The following is a 22697-nucleotide window of genomic DNA, read 5'->3' as shown; positions in this document are numbered from 1 at the left end:
CAGGGCGGCGCGTCCGGGGAATCTGAGATCGGGCAACGGGATCTGGATGCACGTCGCGGACTCGCGTCCACCACTGAAGCAACACTCAAGCCTCTTGCTCACAGCGGCCACCTCTGTTTCTCCCCTCATGTCGCATGCCCTCCTTCTCCGTCTCTTCCTTTCGCCGTCCTTCTTTTCTGTTCATGTTGCCCTCCAATATCTCAGGATCTATGCGGACAACATCGGAATCACGTACTACCTCACCAGGCGCCTCAGAGAACTCGATACCCAGGACCTCCGCGAAGTATGGGGCTTCATATGGTGATCACGTACGCAGCAGAAACCGTAGAATTTGGACCTGACATATGCACATGTCAGCCATCTTCTCGTAACAAGACCGTCCCGGTCTAAAGCTTTGGAAAGCTTCGTGGTCGAGATCTCCCACAAGTCCACACATATTGCTATGCTGGTGCGTCTCTGTGTGGTTCGTGCTAGTATTCGTGTACTGAACGGACTAGACCCTATGGTATATGCAAGCATACCTCAAGGACCTCACTCAACCTCGCTCGAATCCCGTTTCCTTCCTCATATGCCAACGGGTCATTCACGAGTGCCATGAGATTGTCTTCGGCGACCTCCCTGACCATTCCACCCCCTACTCCGCGCTCAGTCTCCCGTCGCAACTCCGACCTCTGCGGAGGAAGGTATGGCCGCATGTAGAACCCGCTTTGGTCGGCATTGGGATGGTCTTGGCAGGCGTACCTGGTATGCCTCCACTTACTCAAATCATGGGTCCGGTTGCGATCGAGCAAGGCAGTATCGATGAGCAGGGTCAAGATATCAAAAGTATAGAGCGGAATGACGAGGATGGTATCGTCCGGACCGTTTCCATACAGTCCACCGGGGAAAGCCTGGGCGAAGACGAGGACTCCGTCGATTCCCCGGACCCCAGCGGCGAAGGGCCCTCACAAGGGCACGCAGAACGCAATGACTCTCGCACACTGTCTGCTATCCCTTCGCGATCAACCTCTCGAAGGCAGACCATCGCCGCGCAGACAAGCCCAGCGCTTCCGCTTCATTTACGTGACATTAGGCGACCTCGTCTGTCAGAAGATCCCTTCGGACAGGAGGATGCGCCGCCCAAACCGGTCACTACCGCCGCGTCGCCGTTCCAATCCACTCCATCTTTCCCCTCGCGACACCCGTACAGACCAAGCAGTCTTCCGAAAGCAGAGCTGCTGCTGCAGAAGTATGATTTTGCTTCCCAGATGCATATGTTGCGCTCCCATTATTGTAGCTCAGAGGTGCGTTTAGTGTATGCCAGCTCACGAGCTCTGAATTGAGCGTGCATACAGGTACAATTTATTTTGGCTCTGGAAAACATCTGCCACAAGCTGTTGGTCGTGCCTAAACCCGCTCGTGTCAGCGCCCTAAGAGCAGAGCTGACGGGCCTTAACCACATGCTACCGGCCGAGGTCAGTTCATGCGTAGCGGGTTGCGAAGTCTGTACCAGTCACTGATATTGCGCCGTGGCCAGATTTGCATGCCGATGTGGTGTACGTCCTCTGACACAGTTGAACCACCACAATCAATCCCGCAACCGCACCACCGGATTGTGCGAATACCTCCGGGTGAAAGCGTCGTGCTCAACTCAGCTGAGCGTGCGCCATATCTATTACTCGTCGAGATTCTCCACGGAGATCTAGACTTCGACCCCGGCAAACGGGCGAACAAGGAGATTCTCAAGAGGATAGTGGTGAAGGAGAGCGAGGCGAAGGGGACGTCAAGAGACCTCGTATCCTTCACCAAGAGCGAGGCTCATCCGCGGCCTTCCGTGATCATCCCTGACCAGGTGAACGGATCTGAGGCAGCTCTGGGCAACGACGCTGGGGACGACGCAGAACCATCATCCGCGCTCGAAGCACCTGTCGCGTCGCCTTCAGTACTCTCTCCTTCACCAACGGAAGAGGAAGAGATAGATCTCGTAGAGCAGCTCTACGGCACGGAGAGCTCCCTCCGCGCGAACGAGATCGACATCTCCGACTCCATCGTCCTACCTCCTCCGCCGAAGAACAAGGAACTTGACATGGTGACGTGGTCGCGGACATCTTCGAACCCCGACACCCCCCTCCTCGACAGGCACGACCCGTTCGGCAGCTCGCATACCCCTTCCCTCGGCCTCAGTATACCCTCTTCTGTCCTACGGCCCCCTCTGAGTGGCCCAAGTACCCCCATGCTGCGTCAGCAAAGCCAGCCAGCGGTGCCTCCGACGCGCGTGCTGTCGTTGGACGAGTACTCCGAGCGAATGCGAACGGCGGCGGTCATGCTCGCGCAGCTGAACGCGAGCCTCGTACGGGAACCTGTCACCGCTGTCACCGCCCCGGGGATGCCTGCTCCCCCACCTGAGACCTCCATGCTCGGCGCGCCCCTACGTTGGCTTCCCGGAACGAGCTGGATCACGGGCGTGCCTGCCAACGGCATCGCGCCACCACCCGGTCCCGGGGCGGCCACGGAGGTGTTACGGATGAAGCTGCAGGCGTCTGAGGCAGCGGCGATCCGGGACCGCATCATGGAGGAGATGCTGGCGCTGGAGGAGGAGCGGATGGCGCGGATGCGCGAGAACGGCGTGAACGAGGCCTCGGTGCAGATCAGTACTGCGAACGGGGACATGAAGACGGCGGAAGACGAGGGCATCATCCGGCGGGAGCTGAGCAAGGCGGACCCATCCGCCGTGGTGTTCAGCGAGTCGTGGGCTGCGAAGAAGGTTTGTCCTGGCGCGGTGCGTGCAGTCCGCAGACGAGGGCTGAGCACGCGTTTGTCAGGCTCGAGTACGACAGGCGTCGCCGTACGGCCATCTCGGTAAGCCATTTTCAGTGGACTCCCGATCGTTCGTTACCTGACACGTTTGGTGCAGCCAACTGGGATTGCGTGTCCGTCATCGTCAAGACTGGCGGTGACCTGCGACAAGAACAGCTTGCGGTGCAACTCATACAGGAGTTTGAGAAGATATGGAAGGACGAGAACTGCCAGTGTTGGGTGCGCTAGTGAGTCGACCTGTCCGTGCAAGCCTCTTGGTCGCCGACATGCGGTCTGCCTCCAGCTTCCGCATCCTCATCACGGGCAACTCGTCCGGGCTTGTCGAGACGATCACCGACGCCGTCTCAATACACTCCATCAAGAAAGCCGAGTACGCGCGGAGACTCGCAGAGGGCCGGTTCGGGCACGTCACCCTCCTCGATCACTTCAAGACGGTAAGCTTTATCACGTTACTCCGCGTCCGTCCGTGCTCACACGTTACACAAGACGTACGGTGACCCGTCGTCGGCGAAGTTCGCGCGCGCACAACGCAACTTTGCGAAATCGCTCGCGGGGTACTCGCTCGTGACGCATCTGCTGCAGATCAAGGACCGGCACAACGGGAACATCCTGCTCGACCGCGACGGGCACCTCATCCACATCGACTTTGGGTTCATGCTCGCGAACTCCCCGGGCAACATCGGCTTCGAGGCCGCGCCGTTCAAGCTCCCGCTCGAGTACATCGAGGTCCTCGGTGGGCTCGACGCACCTGCATATCGCGAGTTCCGCAAGCTCTTCCGCGAGGGCTTCGACGCCGCGCGCAAGCATTGCGATCGTATCGTCAGTGAGTGGATTCTAGCCGTCGTCTGTGCTGATATTTGGAAAGTTGACGGCGGGTTTCTCGTAGCGCTGGTGGAACTCATGCAGAAGGACTCGGGGTTGCCGTGCTTCGTCGCGTTCGGCGAGCAGACGGCATCGATGTTGCGAGACCGCTTCCAGCAGGGCCTCACGCAGGCTGCTGTCGAGGAGCACGTCCAGCGGCTCATCGACGCGTCGCTAGGGTCAAACTGGACAAGACTATACGACTCCGTAAGTTCTTGTGATATTGTCTACCACGAAACGACGCCTGTTGACACAGTTTTGCGCACGGATAACAGTTCCAGTATTACTCGCAGTCCATCCTATAGCACGTCGAGGGCTTACGAGGTGCTCGTGTCCGCACAATACTGGCCGCATTCTGTACTGCACGCAGGCTCGAAGCAGAGTTTTGTATCTCGAGGAATCTCGAGCATTGCTTCGTCGTGTATGACCAACAGACGCCTGGTACAGAGGGTACGCGGAGATAAATACTGTACGGGAAAGGAGGATATACAAGGACCACAGGCCGGAGGCTCAATTGAACAGACCGTCGTAGCGCTTGAGGCAACTGTACCACTCGTAATCTGTAGTAATATCGTAATGTCAGCCTCGGACGGAACACCCTGGACATGTCGGCCACACTCACCGAAGTTGTCCTTCGGGTCGCACCAGCACTTGCCCTTCTTGTGCGCCTCGCCTTGTGGGCAGTGTTGGAAGGGGTTGTGCCGGTATCCTGTCGATGCCCGGGATCAGCGATCTGTCGGTGACCAGGCAACGACCGGCGGAAAGCAGAGGACTACGCACCGATGTCGTTGAAGAAGTGGATCTGGTCCTTCTTTGCGAACAGCGCGGCGCCAATGCTGTGTACTGGCGCGTCGCCCCACCGCTGCGGTGCCGAAGTATCAGCACGCCAATCCACTGTGGAGGGAGTGTGGGATATCCGTACCTCGTAGTAAAAGCCGCCCTTCTTGTCGAGGAAGTCGAAGAACTTTGTGTAAGCCTCGCCGCGCCAGAAGTCAAGGTCACCGATCTCGAAGTTACTCCAGACTGCACGAGTCAGAACGTTAGTCATGGAGCCAGTCGATGGCTAGATGCACGTACAGTGGCAGTTGTTGTAGGTCTGGCCTCCATCGTCAGAGACGAATCTCTGGGCATTATCTTTCGGCAAGAGCTCAGGGTTCGCCTCAGTGAACTCTGCAAAGCAAGGTCAGTCAATGCAGACCTCAAATCTGACGCGTATATCCTACCTTTGACCGCGTCCCACAGGGTCGGAATAGTAGCCGGGTACTCATAGAGCGACACAGTGAAGCCTAAGCAGGATGACGGGGTTCAGCGGCGTGCACATAGGTCAACACTTCGGCACTGACCGTAAACCTTCTTCTCGTCCTGCATGAAGAGCAGGGGCTACAGAAGACATCGTATCAACTAAAAGCCAAGACGAGCCAATGAAGATAATCATACGTCGTAGTGAATATCACAGAAGAAGTTGACGTCAGGCCTGCTTCCGGATCAGTGTTATTCGGCGGAATAAAACAATGCACACTCACTCGACACGCCAGTAGTACTTGTACTTGGCGAGTAGCTCATGTCTGTAGAAGAACTGTACGCTCTTCAGCATTCAAGCAGCCTGTGTCTGAGACATTCGTAACTCACGCCAGAGTTGAACCGACACATGTTGCGGTAGGGGACGCTTCCACCGTAGATGACGTTCTTTTCCATCATGTCCTTGCGCGCAGCGGTGGCACGGGCCTCGTCTATCCATTCCGGCTGAACCCATTCCTCCTTCGGGATGAGGCCAAATTCGATCTTGGAGTCGGTGAGGGTTTGCACACGGCTGGACGAGTTCATTAGGAATGGCTCCAATCAAGGGGGCGAGATACGCACTCCTTGAATTCTTCTGAGAAGGGTTCCTCGTTCAAAAACACGTAGGGGTACTGGAATTCCTTGTTGAAACGGTCCTCTGGGAGTCGCATGAGGCGCGACCCGTCACCACATTGCTGAGGCGTACTCACCGACTTGCTTCATGCTCACGGCCACACCACTGAGATCACTGTTGCGAGCCAAGAAGACAAAGGTAGCATTCGCCCGTCTGCCTTTTGGCGAGGGGTTCGGCGTGACGTAGTAGTCCTCCGGAACGCCGTCCTGGTACGGCGGGTGGGTCTTGGCACCGCCAAAGTGTTCTGACAGGTTGGTGAGAGAGGTCGCGCGGCCATACTCCTCGTGAGAGAAGCTGAGGAGGAAGTGCAAGCTGATCTACGTGGCCAGAGTCAATATAACAGCAGGCAGTGGACTGCGCGGAGAGCTTACAATGATGCCCAGCACCAATACCACATAACGCATAGGCGTCATCATGATGGGCGACGGTGTCGAGCCTACGAGAGGCCGTGTGCGTTAACGAGGGACGGGTGCTGGGGGAGAGAGGGAGTGGAAGGGAAGGGATGAGAGACGAGAAGCGGAAGTTGTGGAGGCGATGTCCGGACTCGGCGCAGCAGCCAGCCTCCAAGCCTGGGCGTCTCCGGCGATCTATACACTTAAGCTCATCCACATCTCCGAGTTCTCTCCATCATCCTTGGCCCTCCCGACCCTCGCAGCTCAGGTCGCAGCTCAGAGGGCTGTATATCCACTCACGGTCGTGCCGCCCGCACCCGCAGAGTGGGCACGATTGGCTTGTACACCGCTCCATCCAGGTCATCTCAGGCTTATTTTGAATGTCCCATACGAATCCCAGCACTTGGCCACGTTTGCGAGGTGTTGCCGCTCGTGCGGACACCATGTTCACATAGGCAGAGAAAGAGACGACCGATGCCGATGTTCAACGTGTGTTTACTCCGTAAAGCCTACCGGCATTGTCACCATGTTACGGACCGTTCCATGACACTTCGCACACCAACACACCGTAATCGCGACGTCACTAGCGTATGTGTAGGCTGGAATAATGTGTGAGAGACTCAGAAAGTAAGTTCATACAAGCTGCATCTCCACTACTGGCAATGTGTCGAAATACAGCTCATCCGCAGAGTTAGGTAGTCTGAAAATTCCAATCCTGCGATACACATTCTTACTCGCCATTTCACAGGCGTTCGACAGTACAACGGGTATGACAACAAGGCCCACCATGGACCTATACAACTCCTCCCGCAAGAGCGGGACGAGCCATACTGTCTGTTGATTTACATCAGCCTCATGGTCGATAGACACGGCCTTGGAAAGTGCGACTTCGTGATCGTGACCACCGAAGAGCCCGCAGCATGCTCCCGGCCATCGAACAGGCGGCAGTAGGATGTCATGCAGGGTTCCACCGGACGGACACAATCCACACGGTATGATCGCCCCGCGCAACACGACGAACCCACCGGTCACTTGTCCAAATCGAAGCTCTGGGTCTTTGAGGTCTACCTTCGCATGGATTACCTCCGCAGTGGCTCTCTTGCCCGGGCCCATCCAGAGGTTCCCCAACATCCACACCCGCCCATCCACGGTGGCCCAGGACCATGACGGGGCACGAAAACCCGGCGGACGACACAAATAGGGAGCCCCATCAGGCCGTCCCCAAAGCAGGTCTTCGAGGAGCGTGTCGTACCACAAGCCAGCCAGGTATCCCAAGGCCTCTGCGCGTCGGATGCGATGAAACACCTCCGCTATCGCACCGCACGCAACGAGTTTGTCCGATGGCTTGCCGACGGTGCGTCCAGTGTAGTCTTCTACGATCCTGTACCAAGCGTTGTGTACCGCGGACCATTCCTCGGAGTCGCGCTCTATGGGCCGTGCATCCGTGCGGAAGAGCACAGGGGGCAAGCGTTGCTCCTGTTCTGTATCGTAGAACGCGTTCCCGACGTTCTGTGTGGCTGCTTGGCACCTGAACTGGACTGTTTCCGACGTGAAGATGAGCGCGCGGGAAGACATGTAGTACTCTTGCAGACACCAGCCCCGCGCGCTGATCGGCTCCTGCGTGTGGCTGTATCGCACAACCCTGTTCACGTCGGCGAGGTGCACCGTGCCCACCTCCGCTGTATCGCCTCCCGCGCCGGATGTAGAAGAACGTGAGGGACAGATGAAAGGCAGAGCGATGTCATGTGGTGCCGCCGGTCGTGGTTGGAGGAAGCCCGAGCTGGCCCGCGTCGAGCTGGCGGCGATGATGGTGAGGTATGCATGACGGTAGATGAGATGCATACACCCGATTTCATGTCGCATGTCCTCGCTTGAATCCTGGATGATGCACAGGCTATCCACCCAGAGGTACCGGAAGCCGAGGGAATATGTGACACGGATGGCATCGCGGAGGGTTTGGGGGAGGAGAGGGAGGGCAATCCCGTCCGTGTAGACCGATAGGTTGGACGTGGTAGTACGGTGGGGTTGAGTCTCGCCCCACACATAGCTGAGGGCGAGGTATGTACCACGTCTTTCCCCGGTCAAGATCAGGCGTGGGCGACCAGGGTCTGTGCAGTCGACCAGCCGCGTAGGGAGAAGAGGATCTAGGGAGGAGATTGTGCAGCACAGTTGATGTCCTTTGACACATTCGTCGATGCATGCCCTTGCGAGATTGAAGGCATGTGGGGAGCCAACGTCTAAGATAGGGCTTCGGGTGATGACATGCCACGCTGCGGGGTCATCTGGTGGTATTTGTCAATTGCGGTCCTGCGCCTAGAGCGAATGGGAACAGACCTGGGGTTGTGTGCACGCACCTAGAGAAACGGTACCGTTTGAAGCCGTCGATGACCACACTGAGCGCCTGCAGGTTGGTTGGTGTACACAGAGCATATAAGTGAGGGGACCTGTCTTTTCCCACATCGATGGACAACGAGGCGTTTAAAGGCTTGTGTGTCATCCCAAGTAGTGCCGAAGAATGCAGAATACGGAGGAGTAGCTGACACCACGCGCAGCCCGAAGCGGAGCCGCACTCGAGCTGTGCCCGGGATGTTGAATATGAATAACGGCCGCCGGCCCACCAGTGTGTCGACAAGTTCGGCCAGAGAGGGTGCGTAGATTCTGGCCAGAGAGAAAGAAGATTCCGCTTGCAAAGCAATCCGAGGTGGGCAGCAAACGGACCTTCCCAACAAGCTTGGCAGATGGAGGGAGGTTTAGGCGGTAGGGCGTGCTTACGACCACGGGCCTCGGAACAGTACAATAAGACTCGAGAGATAACATAACCCATGAGGCCTGGGGGGTCAGAGTAGCAAGGGCCTGTAAACACCGATCGTGAAGCCAGCCGAGGGTGATAAAAGCGGGAGGCTCAAGTGGTAGTTTCAACGAACAGCCTCTGCAGTACACATCGGACGCCGGGTCCTGAGCGGACCACGGACGCGTCCATCTGTCAAGGAAGTCGTCCGAAACCGATAGATGGACGTCAACATCGATTTACGTATGCAGGACTACATACCTGCTATCGGAGGACGACAACGATGTCCTCCGAGCCATCTACCCCTGGTCCTTGCTGTCTAACCGGAGGAGTGAGGCCTTTGATGTCATGCGAGAGCAAGCGCCCCCAGGAGGCCATGAGTGCGTGCTACGTGAAAGAGCGAAACAGCAAGAGTTAAAGGAATATACCGTGGTTGCAGAGGAGGCCGGCACGACATCTGACGCTTTCAAGCTTGGCTACGGTGGAATGAGTAGGGGCTTAGTGCTTTGTCCCGGGTTTGTGGGTACCGGTCTCCGCATTAGCTATACAGAACTAGATGGTTGTGTGCATTCCACATCCAAGGTGTACAATGCGATAGACAGAGAAATGGATAGCAAATGAGTCCACAGCGTAACGACGAATAAAGTAACAACATCGAACTGAACGAACTGGAGCCTGCAACCGGGGCTCGGACTCGGAGACGTGCGAGGGTATAATCATCTTGGAACGGTCCGCCGAGTGCGCTGAGGTCTCCGAGCGATGTTGGTCGACCGATCCGTAAGAGTGCCAGTGGCGTTAGCAACAACTTTGGTCGGCACCTTTACGGCCACTACGGGGGGCAGCTCCGGTGGAACGGAGGAAGATGAGGATGCGGACGAAGCCAGCGACTTGACGAGGGCAGGGGGTGAATTGAGCGGGGTAGGTTCGTTCTCCAGATCTTCCGCAAGAGCTTCGATGGGCGAGTGGACCGCCATGAACTCCGGGGACCCGGACGGAGAGTCGCCATCCTCAGGCAAAGGTAGGTGCTCGGCCAAGAACGTCTCGCTCCCCACCGCGGACATTCCACGCTGCCGCCACCGCCGGACGAGAACCTCTCTCGGCTCCGTGCGTGGCAAGTCTTCCACGACTCGTCGGCCGCGCTTCCGCGGCGTCAAGCCGGTGGGCTTGTCCTCCCTCGTCGCCTCGGCAGCGAGACCCTGGGTTGTGTTGCGGATGGTTCCGAGCGAGCTGGTGGCGGCCGCGTTTAGGTTCTCGACCGCCGCGGACATGCCAGACGTTTCGATGAGCACACGGCTCGTGGCCGATTCGATCGTGCGCGACGTGGAGCCGATCCCGCGCTGCATATAGCGGTAGCCCGATTGTGCTTCAGCTGCAAGACCGTCGGTGGCTTCGATCCGTGCACGCTTGACACGATGCTCCCGGTCGAATGCTGCGGATAATTTCATGAATAAATGCGCATGAAACCCCCAGTGACTGGAGACGTACCCTGACTGAGTGTAGTATCTGAGTCCTGAATGGTTCGCTGTAGATCTTGGCTAAACCCGGCAGTCGACGACGAGATGGCCTCCCGCACGTCCGTCATCCCGTCACGTATCGAAACCGTCGCAGAATCCAGAGCCTGATAAAGTTCTCAGTGACTGGATTCATAATGCCGTTGCGGATGCGCTTACCTTCATGCCGCCGTCACGCAACCGCTTGCCATTCGCGCCCCTCTTCGCAAGCTGTTCGCTCCATGCGCTTCCGCGGACGACAGCGGCCTCCAACTGCTGACCCTGCTTCTGGCCGAGCTGCTCCATTTCGCGTTCCGCGACGGTGTTGCTCTCGGTCATCTCCGAGAACGTTCCACGGAGGCTGCGGTCGCGCTCGTTAGTGTAGTCGCCAAGGAGTCCCGCGATGCGCTCGAGCAACGCGTCCGCAGACCGCTTCGCTTCGACGCGTTCCGTTTCCAGTAGACGCGTCAGCAGGGAGTTCTGTTGCCGCAGTCGAAGGATCTCCGTGTTAGTGGTGTTGTCGGCAAGTGCCTTGGCTTCCTGAAGCGTTTTACGCTCGGTAGCGACGAAGTCTAGAGCTTCCTGCTTGATTGCTTCGGTAAGAGCACCCAGCTCCTGGAACGCTTTCTCAACCTAAAGTCGGGCGTGGACGTCAGTTGAAAGGTATAGCGGCAGGAGAGATAACTTACGGTAGCACAGCTGGCGAGGCTGGAAGCTTGAGCTTCCTCGCATATCGCTTCACAGTGCTGGTGGAGCTCGTCCGCATATGTCGCGAAACCTGATTTCATGCTTTCCTGCGCCTCACTGATGGTGGTTCGGATCGTCTCGATGGTCTCCGCCGACGCGTCTTCCTTGGAATGGATGAGCTCGAGAGCCTGCTGCACCTTCTCGAGCTGCTCCTTGAGACGATTGGAGATAGCGGACAACGCCTCCAGCTCCTTGGTCTGGAACTGCTCAGTCTCGGTCGTGACCTTGCTGAGATGCTGCGTTGCCAACTTCATGAAGCCATCCATCTTCGCGGACATGGTCTGTGCCTCAGAGGACAGGGTCTTGCTGTGCGTGGTGACAGCCTTCATGTTCGACCCGAACGCAGACGATTTCCGATCTATGGGATATCATAAGTAGGGTGTGGTTAGATCGATCCTGGGGACGTACCGAGCTTGCCATGCAGCGCATTCACTTCACTGTCGTAGTCTTTCGCGACCGACTTCCACTCCTGGACGACGCCATGGAGAGCTTCCTCGCTCTTCTGGTGCGCCTGTCGGACCATGATCTCCTCCTCGAGCGCGCCCTCAACAGCGATGAGCTGTTGCTTCGTGCCCGCCAGCTCAACAGTCGTGCCCTCAAGCTGGGTCTTCGTGTGGCGGAGTTCTTCGTCGGTGCGAGCTAATAGCGCCATCGCCTCCTCGAACTCTTCACGTACGGCCTTCATCTGGTTCTGGAGGATCTCGACCTGCTTCGTCGCCTCCTGCAGCTCGGTCTCGCGTAGCTCCTGCTCCGCAGACATCTTCGCCCAGGACTCCTCTGACAAGATGATACCGCTCTTCTCGCGGACCGCACGCAGGTCGGCGTGCAGACGAGTGATCTCCGCGACATAGTCCTTGATGAGCGCATTGCGCGTCATCTGCTGGTTCACCTCCGGGCGGTTGCGGATCGACTTCGCGCGGATGGCGTAGTCGAGGGTCGAGAGCGTCTCTTCCAGGTTCGATCGCGCGGGCGAGATAGTGGCGATGATACACGTCTTCGTGCGCCCGCCGAGCGAGTCTTGCAGAAGACGCGTAAGTTTCGACTCACTATATGGTGATGAGCGTCTTGAATCGGTGGCGGTCGTACAGAAGTGCTTACCGATAGGGGACATGGGAAGAACCGTCAACGAGAGCGTTGATCACCCTCCCTAGAGTCAGCAAGCTCTGGTTGATCATACCGGCCTCTCTCGCACGCTTGTTCTCAGCGCCCGAGCGGCCAATGTTTTCCGATCCTGCAAGGTCGACCAGGTTGAGTTTACCGACCCGTAAGAGGCCATCTCCGGTGGCGGAGGATGCAGTGGTGTGGATAGTGATGGAGAAGACAGAGTGAGAGCGACTTGAGTGGTCGTTGAACTTCGTAGCCGCGATTTGCCTCCGGTGACTACCTTTCGTGAGCAGCGCGAGGGCATCAGCTGAGTTTTTGACCGGTGTCTCCTCTAGTCCTTGAATAATGATGCCCTTCTTGCCCGCGTCGTCAAACAGTTTGAGGCTGGCCTGTACCGGCGCGTCTTTGTATACGCCCATGCCCATGGGCTGGCTGGACCCGGTCGGAGCGGGGAGGTCAGGGGCGAGCAAGTCGCGCAGCTCTTCGTTGTACAGCTCGAGATATGATATCTTGACGCTGTAGTCTGTGGAAGTAGCTTCGAGATGCTGGAAGAGCTTGAACAACACGCGAGGGATCATCCCTGCCTGGGAGCAAGGGTTGCCCATCGGCGTGGTGCCGAGTTCACCTTGCATGGTATGGCTATCCGTACGGTCGTGTCAATTGCGTTATACAGCCGGTGGATCGAGGCTGCTCACGTTTTACCCGTTCCAGTCTGACCATATGCAAACAGCGTACAGTTGTAACCCATCAGGACCTCCTCCAGCATTGGGTGGACGACATTTTGGTAAACGGATGTTTGGTCCGCCTCTGGACCGAAGACCATGTCGAACGGGTAGGTTCTTGTTGTGGGTAGCGCAACAACGCCAAAGTTGTTGGTGGGTGCGGAAGTTTCGATCGTGACGTCTTCGCCCTTGGGCCCGTTTATGCTGGTGATTATCGGGGAGTTGTCTTGGATTTCGCGCTCGGAGCGCCGCCGGCATCGAATGACGACCTTAATGTTGGTCTCGACATCTGCATGTTGCGCATTCTTCATCTGTGATTCCCGCCCGCTCTTGGGGAGGCTGGAGGGCCCGGCCTCTGAGGCATGGTCGGTAGTGGTGGCTAATGTGGCGGTTGATCTCTGAGAAGAGTCGGATTTCGCGAGAACAGAGCGGGGACGAATGGTGGACGGCGGGGGCATAGCAGATGCGCCGGTTGTCCGTACGCGCGACGGAGGGCGACGAGAGGCCATGGAGGGCAGAGGCAAGAGGGGAAATGATGGACAGAGAACAATTGCAGTTCCGTTCAGAGAGGGGACTCCGACTCCGACTCGCGGCTCGCAGTTGAACACCGCGCGCGTCGCGTCCATCACGTGGCCGTATCGTGGGAATCTCATTACACCGGCGCTTGCGCCTTGCGCCCCGGCGGCCCCGCCCCCGCGCGTCCGTCCCGTCCTCGTCCTCCTGCGTCACTCGACCAACTACCATGGGCAAACGCAAAAAGTCCTCCCGCAAGCCAACCGGCCCGCGCAGGAAAGACCCTCTCGGTACGCATGAATGCCGTCCGTTCATCGTCTGGCTGCTGACGCTGTGTACAGAGACAAACTTCACATGTCTCTTCTGCCACCATGACAAATCTGTGTCTGTTCGCATAGACCGAAAGGAGGGTGTAGCGCAGCTGTTCTGCAAAATTTGTGACCAGCGATACCAAAGCAAGGCGAACCGTGCGTATATGCTCTCCTCTTCCGAGCCGTCATGTAAACCTATGTCTGCAGACCTTACGGAGCCAATCGACATCTACTCGGAGTGGATCGATGCTGCGGACGCCGCTGAGAGAGACGCCACGACGACACGTAGACCCGTCGCTTCCTCGAGCAGACCAGCTCGCGCTCCTTCCGTGGGTAGCGACGACGACTGAATCGCCCCTCCTTCAGACCTGCTCCCGACCCTTCGTTCTTAGTGTACGCCCATCGTATCTCTCCCGGACTCATCTCAGATTCTCTTGTATGACCACGTCCTGTGTATTGTTAAATAAACAACATGAACCTTCCAATGTCGCGTTCCTCGTGGTGCTGAACATATAGTGCCTCTATGTCCGCACAGAGGACGCGCCATCTTCGCTCGATATGGGGCGCTTAGGACGCGTGCGCGTAGCTGGCGCGTGCTTGACAACAGCCGTAAATAGGCTGCACGTACATGTCCGCATTCGCCCTCAGCTCCTTGGACTTGTCCTCCGACTGCAAGGCCGCCTCGAGGCTTGTCTCTATCTTCTGCCACTCTCCTTCACTCGGCTTCGTCTCCACATAGAGGGCACGCCTCTCCAGTGCGCGTGCCGTATACCTCGGCGATCAAACCTGCAACATATCAGCCACACCCGACCCTCTTTACCTGCGTCTTTAGCAACATACACTCAAGATGTCAACATCTACGAATATCAAGGTCGTCTGTCGGTGAGTATTTGGGCAGGGACATCTATGGTGCTCGGCTTTGCCAAACGTTGGTGACCCTGGCAGGTTCCGACCACCCAATTCCATCGAGCAGCGGGAGGGTGGAGAGATCGTGGTAGCCTTCGACGAGAACCTGCAGACAGTTCAAATACGCTCGGCGACAGTAGGCTCAGGACCGGAGAAGGATGGCTTCACGTTCGATAGGGTGTTTCCCCCGGGGACGAAACAGCATGAGGTCTTCGACTATGGAGTGAAAGAGTATGTGTTCCTTCCTCGCGGACGCGTATATTCCGTTAACCATCCCGCAGCATCGTCAAGGGTGAGCGATTAGCACCCTGCATTCTACCCACCTATTCCGCTTCCAAAGCATGATGCTCAGACTGCCCCGAATGAAGTCATCACATCGACATTCATTGAGGTGCTAATCATGTGCCTTTGCAGATGTCCTGGACGGTTACAACGGCACGATCTTCGCGTACGGTCAAACCGGTAGTGGAAAGACGTTCACCATGATGGTTCGTAGGACCTGTTTGTGTCTACGTATCGTGCTGACATGTGCCACCTTAGGGCGCCGACATAGATTCCCCCGACCTCAAAGGTCTTATACCCCGTATAACCGAGCAGATCTTCCAGTCGATCGTAGAATCGGATGCCCACCTGGAGTATCTCGTGAAGGTTTCGTACATGGAAATATACCTCGAGAGGATCAGAGATTTGCTTGCTCGTAAGTATTGCCTTACTCCGATGTTGTCGACGTTCTGAAACTGATAATGACGTGTTTGTTCGCGTTCATAGCCCAGAACGATAACCTACAAGTCCACGAAGAGAAGTCCAAGGGCGTTTACGTCAAGAACCTCTCCGATTACTATGTCAGCAGCGCCCGGGAGGTGTACGAGATCATGCGGCAGGGAGGTGCTGCGCGTGTTGTCTCATCCACGAGTACGTACGCCGTATGTATGCGTCTGCTAGTGCTGATGTACGCGAAAACTATAGACATGAACGCGGAGAGTTCTCGTTCCCACTCAATATTCCTCATCACGATCAACCAACGGAATACGGAGACGGGTGCCCAGAAGACTGGTAACTTGTATCTTGTGGATCTGGCTGGTTCCGAGAAAGTCGGTAAGACGGGAGCGTCTGGCCAGACTTTGGAGGAGGCGAAGAAGATCAACAAGTCCTTGTCGGCACTGGGCATGGTCATTAACGCGCTCACGGACAGCAAGGTGACGTCGTATACATCTACCCAAGATACAGTGGTGTTAACTCCAGTGTATGCGGCTAGGCGAAGCATGTCCCATATCGCGACTCGAAGCTCACTCGTATCTTGCAAGAGTCGCTGGGTGGTAACTCGCGGACAACTTTGATCATCAACTGTTCTCCTTCGTCGTACAACGAAGCTGAGACCCTGTCCACAATGCGTTTCGGTATACGTGCGAAGTCGATCAAGAACACCGCTCGTGTCAACGCCGAGCTCTCGCCCCTCGAGCTCAAGCACCTTTTGTCGAAGGCGAATGCGTCGAACTCATCGTACCAGAAGTATATCGCTGCTCTCGAGGCAGAGCTGGCTATCTGGCGCTCTGGAGGTCAGGTCGACCAGGCCGACTGGGCAGCTCCCGGCAAGGCCGGTGCACCCGCTCCCGCCGCGCCCAAGAAGGCCCCTGCTTCCCCTACTCCTTCGTCGACTCGCAGTCAGACCCCTGTCAACCCCCTCCTCCAGGACCTCCGCGGGGACTTGGAAAGCCGGCCACAGACGCCCACTGTCGTCGGTCTGGAGAAGGACGAGCGCGAGGAGTTCCTCAAGCGCGAGAACGAGTTGAGCGATCAGCTCGGGGAGAGGGAATCCGCGCTCAAGGCAGCGGAGAAGCTCGTGTCGGAACTGAAGGAGGAGTTGACTTTCCTGAAGGAGCAGGAGTCCTCCCTCTCCACCGAGAACAAGACGATGTCCAGCCAGCTCAACGAGCTGCGCTTGCAGGTGGAGCGGCTCAACTACGACAACAAGGAGAGCATCATCACCATCGACATCCTCAAGGAGCAGAACCAGGACGCGAAGGCGGAGCTCGAGGAGTTCAAGAAGACGATCGCCGACCTGAAGGCCGCCCAGAAGGACGCGTCCGCGGAGGACAAGGAGAAGCGCAAGCAGGAGAAGATGGCACTCATGATGGCGAAGTTCGATGCCGTACGTCGCCCCCGCCTCCGTCGCACTCTAGGCACACACTGACCACTGCATATAGCAAGGGACCTTCTCCGAGAAGGACGACCAGCTGCGTCAAATTCTCGCGAAGCTCGAGGCCGTCGATTCGGACGCTGCCGTGTCCACGCTGTCACACGACGACATTGTTTCGCTTCGCCGCCGCATTGCAGACTCGCAGGCACTCATCCGCGAGACGGTCGACCGTCTCAGGCAAGTGCAGGAGGAGAATGAGATGCATCAGCGCCGCCGTGATGAGCTCGAGTCTCGTATTTCCGGCCTCGAGACCGAGTACGAGGAGTTGCTCGGTTCGTTTTCAAATTTTACCTCCGGTATATGCGCATGCTGACAATCACTCGTTCGCTTCCACAGAGAAGACCATCCACGATGAGGAGGTCAGCAACGTCGACATCGTGGAGTCCATGTCCGAGCTCAAGGTAGGTTTGATCGGCCTTTAGGTGGACTGAATTGCAGGCGAGCTAATGTGATACAGAACAAACTTGAGGCTCAGTACGCGGCCAAGCGCGACGCCCATTCCGGGGAGGTCGTAGACCTCAAGCAGCAGCTGGAGCTCAAGGGCAACGAGATCCGCACTCTTAACGCCACGATTGACAGCCTGAAGAGCGTCAATGAGGAACTGAAGGTATGGAAGACCCCCTCGTGTGGTTTAGAGTAAGACGCTGATGCAAAATTTCAGCGTGCGTTCGCGGTCACCTCGGCGGGCATCGAGGGCGGCAAGAACCTTGCGGAGAGCGCGCAGGATCTCGAGCGCACTCGGAAGGCTATCAGCGTGCAGCTTGCCGAGTTCGACGGCGTCAAGAAGTCGCTCATGCGCGATCTCCAGAACCGGTGCGAGAAGGTCAGGAGGACACTGTCAATTAAGCGTGTTCGTCATGATGCTCATTGCGCGTAGGTTGTCGAGCTCGAGATCCAGTTGGACGAGATCAAGGAGCAATACAACAACGTCATCCGCAACAGCAACAGCAAGGCGCAACAGAAGAAGATGGCCTTCCTCGAGCGCAACCTCGAGCAGCTCACCGTCGTGCAGAAGCAGGTACGCTGGGGCTTCCCAGGGACGCGTTAGCTGCCATTAGCTCATAGCGCGGCGCGCAATTTTTAGCTCGTAGACCAGAACTCTGCCCTGAAGAAGGAGGCGGGGATCGCGGAGCGCAAGCTCCTGGCCCGCAACGAGCGGATACAGAACCTCGAGGCGCTTTTACAAGAGGCCGACCGCCGCCTGGTGCTGCAGAACCAGAAGTTCGAGGCGCAGCTGCAGGCGGTGAAGGAACGGCTCGACCAGGCGCGCGGTAAGGATCATAATTGTGCCCTACCGCACTGTCGGGCTGAAGTTTGCCTCCGTTTCAGCGCAAAAGGCCGCTTCGTCCTCGCCATTAAGCTTTGGCCGGATTGCCAAGCCGCTCCGCGGCGGTGGAGGGAACGCCGCCGCCATCACAAGCACCGGACCGTCTCCGACCGCGGGCAGCGCAAACCCTTTGGCGAGGCTGCAGAACGAGGACTCCGGGTGCGTCTTTGGCCGATTGCGTATGAATGGGTGCTGCTTGCTTACACTTTCGGCTGTCTTTGCGTTGTATGTGCAGAACCGGTACGTACTCGCCGGAGGTGATTGTGTGTTTATCACTCGCTAACGGTTGCATCTACAGCCAAACGGCAATCTTGGTTCAACTTCAACTCACGATAGGCTTTCACGCGTCAGATGCTTTCATGCTTAGCCGTACGGACCGTAGCGCACTGCTTGTACCAACCTACACGATTATTATTCTCTCGGTAATACACAACGGAACGGCCGATCGCCCATCGGGCTTGCAAATACAATGAATGGAAATGATGGACCCGCAAACGGGCAAGCGAGGAAAAATTGCTGGCAGGGCTATCGTCGCGAGCGAAGCGATGACGCGGACGGCGGACTGCGCGCGCTGCCGGTGTCACGGCGAAGGTGATGCGACCAGGCTCCGCGAAGCCGACGACGAGGAAGCGGCGGTGCAGGAAGCGGCCGCTCGATCAACGGTGGACTCACGCGGACCTACAGCCTGCCACAGCGCCGTCGGCGAGTGCGGCGCATGTCACGGGGGATCTGCGTGCGGGTTCGGCGGGAATGAAGCGGTTCGTGGTCGGAGGGCGCGCTGGGTGGGCGGAGGACGCGGAGGTAGGAGGAGGCGGGCGTGGGAGGGGCGAGGGAGGCGACGCAGCTCCGTCAGGGGTGGAAGACGCCCATTGATGGAGGCAAATCGGGCACGGCGCTGGAGCCCGAGATGGCAACTCGCCTGGCGGGTTCTGTTAGGTCAGCAGCCGAATCGGGCAGGCGAGGTTGTTCGGCAGGGACTCTGGGCGGGCGGACTGTTGCGGGGAGCGTTACACGTGTCAAGTCCCCCGACGACCCAGTAACCGCCCCCGGTTTCACCAGAATCATTTTCCACCATGTCAACACAATTATTTATCCCATTTTTACCCATTTCGACGCGACCGTCCGTCGTGCTCGCGCCGCCCCTCACCTTCCCTCCACGAGGTTAGCGTGCTGCCATCCTCCCCACCTCCCGCCCCGTCCTCCTCACCACCCAGAGGGTCAGATATTCACGCGTACCGTACTGGTGAGTGCCCGCGCCCTCTCGTTCCTGGCCGTGACGTCTTCCCTTCGATCGCGCGCGCGTTAAGACGCGTCTCCTTCCTTTCTTTCTGCGCGCGCGCACTCCGCCGTGTGCTGCACGCACCGTCCTTGTCCTCCCTCCCGCCTCCGTTTGCTGTCCCTCTTTGCTCACCTTTCCGACAGCTTTATAACAAACGCGTTCCCCGTTTCGCATAGAGCGTCGTATATTGTAGCCTTTCGTAGGTGAGTCACCGCTTCCGCTTAACGCCCCACCATATAAACCCGACACGTCCCAAGATTTCGACCTCATATGTCGACCACTAATCACGAAACTTCCCGCAAACCATCTGGCTCGTCCTCGCACTCCCGTGGTCACTCCCCTTCAAACTCACCCAACCCCGTCCGTGCCACTCTCATCACCGCGCGACCTCGCTATTCACACCGTTCGCAGATTCACTCTCACCGCAAAGGCCCTGCAAACATGTTCGGTGTCGCTATGGCCCCTTCAAACGGATTGAAGACCTTGAACTCTGGATGGCAGGTGCGCAACCGCTATTTCGCTATATATGGTCGTTTGTGCGCTAACACGCAGTCAGGTATGGGGAGGTGTGAACACCTCGAGGCACCCCTCCAATTCTTCCGCTGCGAGCGGGCAAGACAGCTCCGTGTCACATGCGGATGCCCACTATCGCTCAAACGCGAGCGACGGCTGGGGCCAAAGATCCGTGAGCGGCGCGTGGGACGAAGTCGCAGACGCTCAGCAGAAAGAATTGGCGAACTTGGTGCGTCTGGCACCCCGGTTGCTGATGCAATGGACTAGCCGCTCACATCGCATCGCCTTACAGGTGAGGCAGAGGCAGGTCTCCGCTGGTGGTCTCCCCGCGCCAGCAGGAGGAATGTCCAAGCAGGGCCAGATCTCGCCCCAACGGTACAACACCGTCCTTGGTGAGTGCGGTGTCGCGCCATCCGCCTACCCTCGCTGACGATGCTCCATCTATAGGACAACAGCACATGGCCAACTCAAGCCCCGTGGGGGGCTACGAGTCTCTTCAATCCGGCTCGTCGTTGGTGGACAACGAGTTGGCAGTCGCAATGCGTGGCATGGCGGTGGAAGACGAGTACAACGTATCGCCGCAGAACGGCCCTTACCGTCAGGGCGCTCAGCCTTCGGGCGGCGCCCCTCCATCCGGACTCCCTGGCATGCGTGGCCCTCAGCAGCCACTACGCGGTCCTTACGGTGGTTACGCCCAGACGGAGTACGCCGCGTACTACACAGGCCCTTCGTACGCGTACGATGCGTACCGGACGGATCCGTCATTGTACGCTTCCTCGCCCGCTCTCACTCCAGCGAGCGCTGCCCCAAATGTATATCCTGGGTTGGGACCCCAGACATTACTTCACCCTTCCATGGCTGACCTCCAACTGCAGCAATTCTATGATTACGCTGGGTCTCCGCGTCCCCTTGGCTCGCAATACTTCTACCCTACGCAAGCGATAGTTTACCATGCTCCCCCTTCCCACTCACCTATGCTTACTCCTCATCCATTGGCTGGTATGCCCGACAAGCGACAAGAACAGGTGCGTTTCAACACACTTATCGATGGGTTCTCTGCTCACCAACAAACCATCCACAGAGTATGTTGTACGCTGGTATGCGGACGTCGCCGTTGCAACATTCACAGTTCGGCGTACCTGTAGACTACAGTCCACCACTCCACCCCGGTCAACGCGGCGGGCCCTTCCTCCACGGCGGCAGCCAGAGCGGGCACGGCGGACGTCAAGGACGTCGTGGGGGCGACGGCACCATGAGGAGTGCTCAGCTGGACGAGTTCCGAGCGAACAAGTCCCGGAAGTGGGAGCTCAGGGTAAGTTGCTGGCGCAACCTTATCGACTGTGCGTTCCTCGTGCTGATGACGCCGCCCACCCTAGGACATCTTTGGGTATATTGTAGAGTTCAGTGGAGATCAGCACGGGTCGCGCTTCATCCAGCAGAAACTGGAGTCAGCCACCAGCGAGGAGATGGAGATTATCTTCGACGAGATCGTTCCGCAGTACGCCATTCAGCTGATGCAGGACGTCTTTGGCAATTACGTGCGTCTGCGACCGTCTGCCTGACGCTCGGCTCGAACTAACGGATGCAATGTGTTCACAGGTCGTCCAGAAGATGTTCGAGTACGGGACCTCAGCCCAGAAGGCTCGCCTCGTCGCGACAATGGAGGGCCAGATCCTCGGCCTCTCATTGCAGATGTACGGGTGCCGAGTTGTACAGAAGGTGCGCAGAGTGTTACCTGCTTGCTTGAATTGTTCGAGCTGACTTGAGCGGTGAACAGGCGATCGAGCACATTCTGCCTGAGCAGCAGGTGTTGTTCGTGCAGGAGCTCGGTCCGAACGTCCTCCGGTGCGTGAAGGACGCCAACGGCAACCACGTTAGTGTTTCAACTTATACTGGCGCCCATTTATCTCTAACCGTCAACAATAGGTTATTCAGAAGCTCATCGAGCACGTTGCACCGGACCGCCTCGCTTTCGTGACCGCCTTCCGCGGCAGCGTCTACGACCTCTCTACCCACCCTTACGGGTGCCGAGTTCTTCAGCGGTGTTTCGAGTACATGCCGGAGGACCAGACACGGCCGCTTCTTGACGAGTTGCACAAGTACGTGCCGAACCTCATGATCGACCAGTTCGGGGTAAGTTGGTCTTAGTTGAGCGGCGGAACAACTGCTTACGATGTTTGGCAGAACTACGTCGTGCAGTTCGTGCTCGAGCACGGGAGGCCCCAGGACCGCGCGATGATCATCTCCAAGCTTACCGGCCAGATGTACAACATGGCGAAGCACAAGTTCGCGTCGAATGTGTGCGAAAAGGCTCTGGTCTGCGCGGATCCTGAGAGCCGCCGTCAGTTGATCGACGAGATCATGACTCCCAAGCAGGACGGTTTGAGCCCGATCATGGGCCTCATGAAGGACTCCTTCGGAAGTAAGCACACCTTCACTGTGCGGTCAGTGCTGTTATTGACGTCAACTCTTGTAGATTACGTCCTGCAGCGGGCACTGACTGTTGCGGACGCCGACCAGAAGGAGCTCCTGATCAGCAAGGTGCGGCCGCACTTGGTCAACATGCGGCGGTACTCGAGTGCCTACAGCAAGCACCTCTCAGCTAGTACGTACACCTGCGGTATTGTCATGACGTGTTTGACTAATAATCGGAGTTCAGTCGAGCGACTCATCGAGAAGTGCTCGTCAACCGACGGTACTCAACCCGAGGCAGTCGAGCCGTCGTCTTAGGACATTGCTTCCACACCTACTAATCCTAATAGTGCCCCGCATCCCTCATCTAGTCTTGCATCTCACGCCATCGTCTGACTCTCGCTTGCATCTTCGCATCTCCCCTATC

The 22697-nt window shown here is 57.6% G+C and overlaps 7 protein-coding genes across 7 annotated transcripts; 4 read left to right on the top strand and 3 right to left on the bottom strand.

The window, feature by feature from the left end:
• Positions 1 to 127: 127 nt before the first annotated feature.
• TRAVEDRAFT_120978 (kinase-like protein) lies at positions 128 to 3962 on the top strand (the record flags this gene model as incomplete). Its single annotated transcript, XM_008038325.1, has 11 exons — positions 128 to 300; positions 358 to 448; positions 498 to 1283; positions 1335 to 1454; positions 1517 to 2743; positions 2802 to 2838; positions 2894 to 3023; positions 3080 to 3230; positions 3283 to 3619; positions 3683 to 3864; positions 3933 to 3962. The coding sequence occupies 11 exons, from the start codon at positions 128 to 130 to the stop codon at positions 3960 to 3962; spliced, it is 3264 nt and encodes a 1087-aa protein (XP_008036516.1).
• Positions 3963 to 4167: 205 nt separating this feature from the next.
• On the bottom strand, positions 4168 to 5985 carry TRAVEDRAFT_118501 (glycosyltransferase family 15 protein; the record flags this gene model as incomplete). The annotated part of the gene is made up of 13 exons (XM_008038324.1): positions 4168 to 4217; positions 4280 to 4366; positions 4438 to 4519; positions 4580 to 4680; positions 4735 to 4827; positions 4881 to 4943; positions 5001 to 5037; positions 5095 to 5131; positions 5181 to 5233; positions 5287 to 5467; positions 5518 to 5593; positions 5646 to 5886; positions 5941 to 5985. The coding sequence occupies 13 exons, from the start codon at positions 5983 to 5985 to the stop codon at positions 4168 to 4170; spliced, it is 1146 nt and encodes a 381-aa protein (XP_008036515.1).
• A 609-nt stretch (positions 5986 to 6594) lies between these two features.
• On the bottom strand, positions 6595 to 8022 carry TRAVEDRAFT_120946 (HET-domain-containing protein; the record flags this gene model as incomplete). Its single annotated transcript, XM_008038323.1, has 2 exons — positions 6595 to 7640; positions 7674 to 8022. Coding segments are annotated over 2 exons (1395 nt in total), but the record flags the coding sequence as incomplete, so codon positions are not given.
• Positions 8023 to 9275: 1253 nt separating this feature from the next.
• Positions 9276 to 13123, bottom strand: TRAVEDRAFT_164370 (kinesin-domain-containing protein; the record flags this gene model as incomplete). The annotated part of the gene is made up of 7 exons (XM_008038322.1): positions 9276 to 10178; positions 10235 to 10367; positions 10420 to 10872; positions 10929 to 11344; positions 11395 to 12032; positions 12085 to 12729; positions 12786 to 13123. The coding sequence occupies 7 exons, from the start codon at positions 13121 to 13123 to the stop codon at positions 9466 to 9468; spliced, it is 3336 nt and encodes a 1111-aa protein (XP_008036513.1). The 3' UTR covers positions 9276 to 9465.
• A 419-nt stretch (positions 13124 to 13542) lies between these two features.
• Positions 13543 to 14116, top strand: TRAVEDRAFT_164368 (Elf1-domain-containing protein). The gene is made up of 3 exons (XM_008038321.1): positions 13543 to 13615; positions 13667 to 13792; positions 13844 to 14116. The coding sequence occupies exons 1-3, from the start codon at positions 13555 to 13557 to the stop codon at positions 13984 to 13986; spliced, it is 330 nt and encodes a 109-aa protein (XP_008036512.1). The 5' UTR covers positions 13543 to 13554; the 3' UTR covers positions 13987 to 14116.
• Positions 14117 to 14295: 179 nt separating this feature from the next.
• TRAVEDRAFT_27730 (kinesin heavy chain) lies at positions 14296 to 18514 on the top strand. The gene is made up of 17 exons (XM_008037859.1): positions 14296 to 14518; positions 14582 to 14773; positions 14824 to 14834; positions 14957 to 15030; positions 15083 to 15239; positions 15311 to 15454; positions 15509 to 15738; positions 15798 to 16691; positions 16747 to 17011; positions 17076 to 17140; positions 17197 to 17346; positions 17401 to 17562; positions 17617 to 17757; positions 17824 to 18010; positions 18069 to 18225; positions 18302 to 18306; positions 18365 to 18514. Exons 1-17 carry the CDS (start codon positions 14484 to 14486, stop codon positions 18400 to 18402), a joined length of 2907 nt encoding a protein of 968 aa, XP_008036050.1. The 5' UTR covers positions 14296 to 14483; the 3' UTR covers positions 18403 to 18514.
• A 2596-nt stretch (positions 18515 to 21110) lies between these two features.
• Positions 21111 to 22588, top strand: TRAVEDRAFT_119684 (ARM repeat-containing protein; the record flags this gene model as incomplete). Its single annotated transcript, XM_008038320.1, has 7 exons — positions 21111 to 21170; positions 21235 to 21396; positions 21458 to 21577; positions 21636 to 21731; positions 21785 to 21991; positions 22043 to 22280; positions 22335 to 22588. The coding sequence occupies 7 exons, from the start codon at positions 21111 to 21113 to the stop codon at positions 22586 to 22588; spliced, it is 1137 nt and encodes a 378-aa protein (XP_008036511.1).
• Between the last annotated feature and the right edge of the window lie 109 nt (positions 22589 to 22697).

Source organism: Trametes versicolor, assembly GCF_000271585.1.
Source record: "Trametes versicolor FP-101664 SS1 unplaced genomic scaffold TRAVEscaffold_4, whole genome shotgun sequence".
Classification (NCBI taxonomy): domain Eukaryota; kingdom Fungi; phylum Basidiomycota; class Agaricomycetes; order Polyporales; family Polyporaceae; genus Trametes; species Trametes versicolor.
This window is presented reverse-complemented; position numbering and strand designations above follow the sequence as displayed.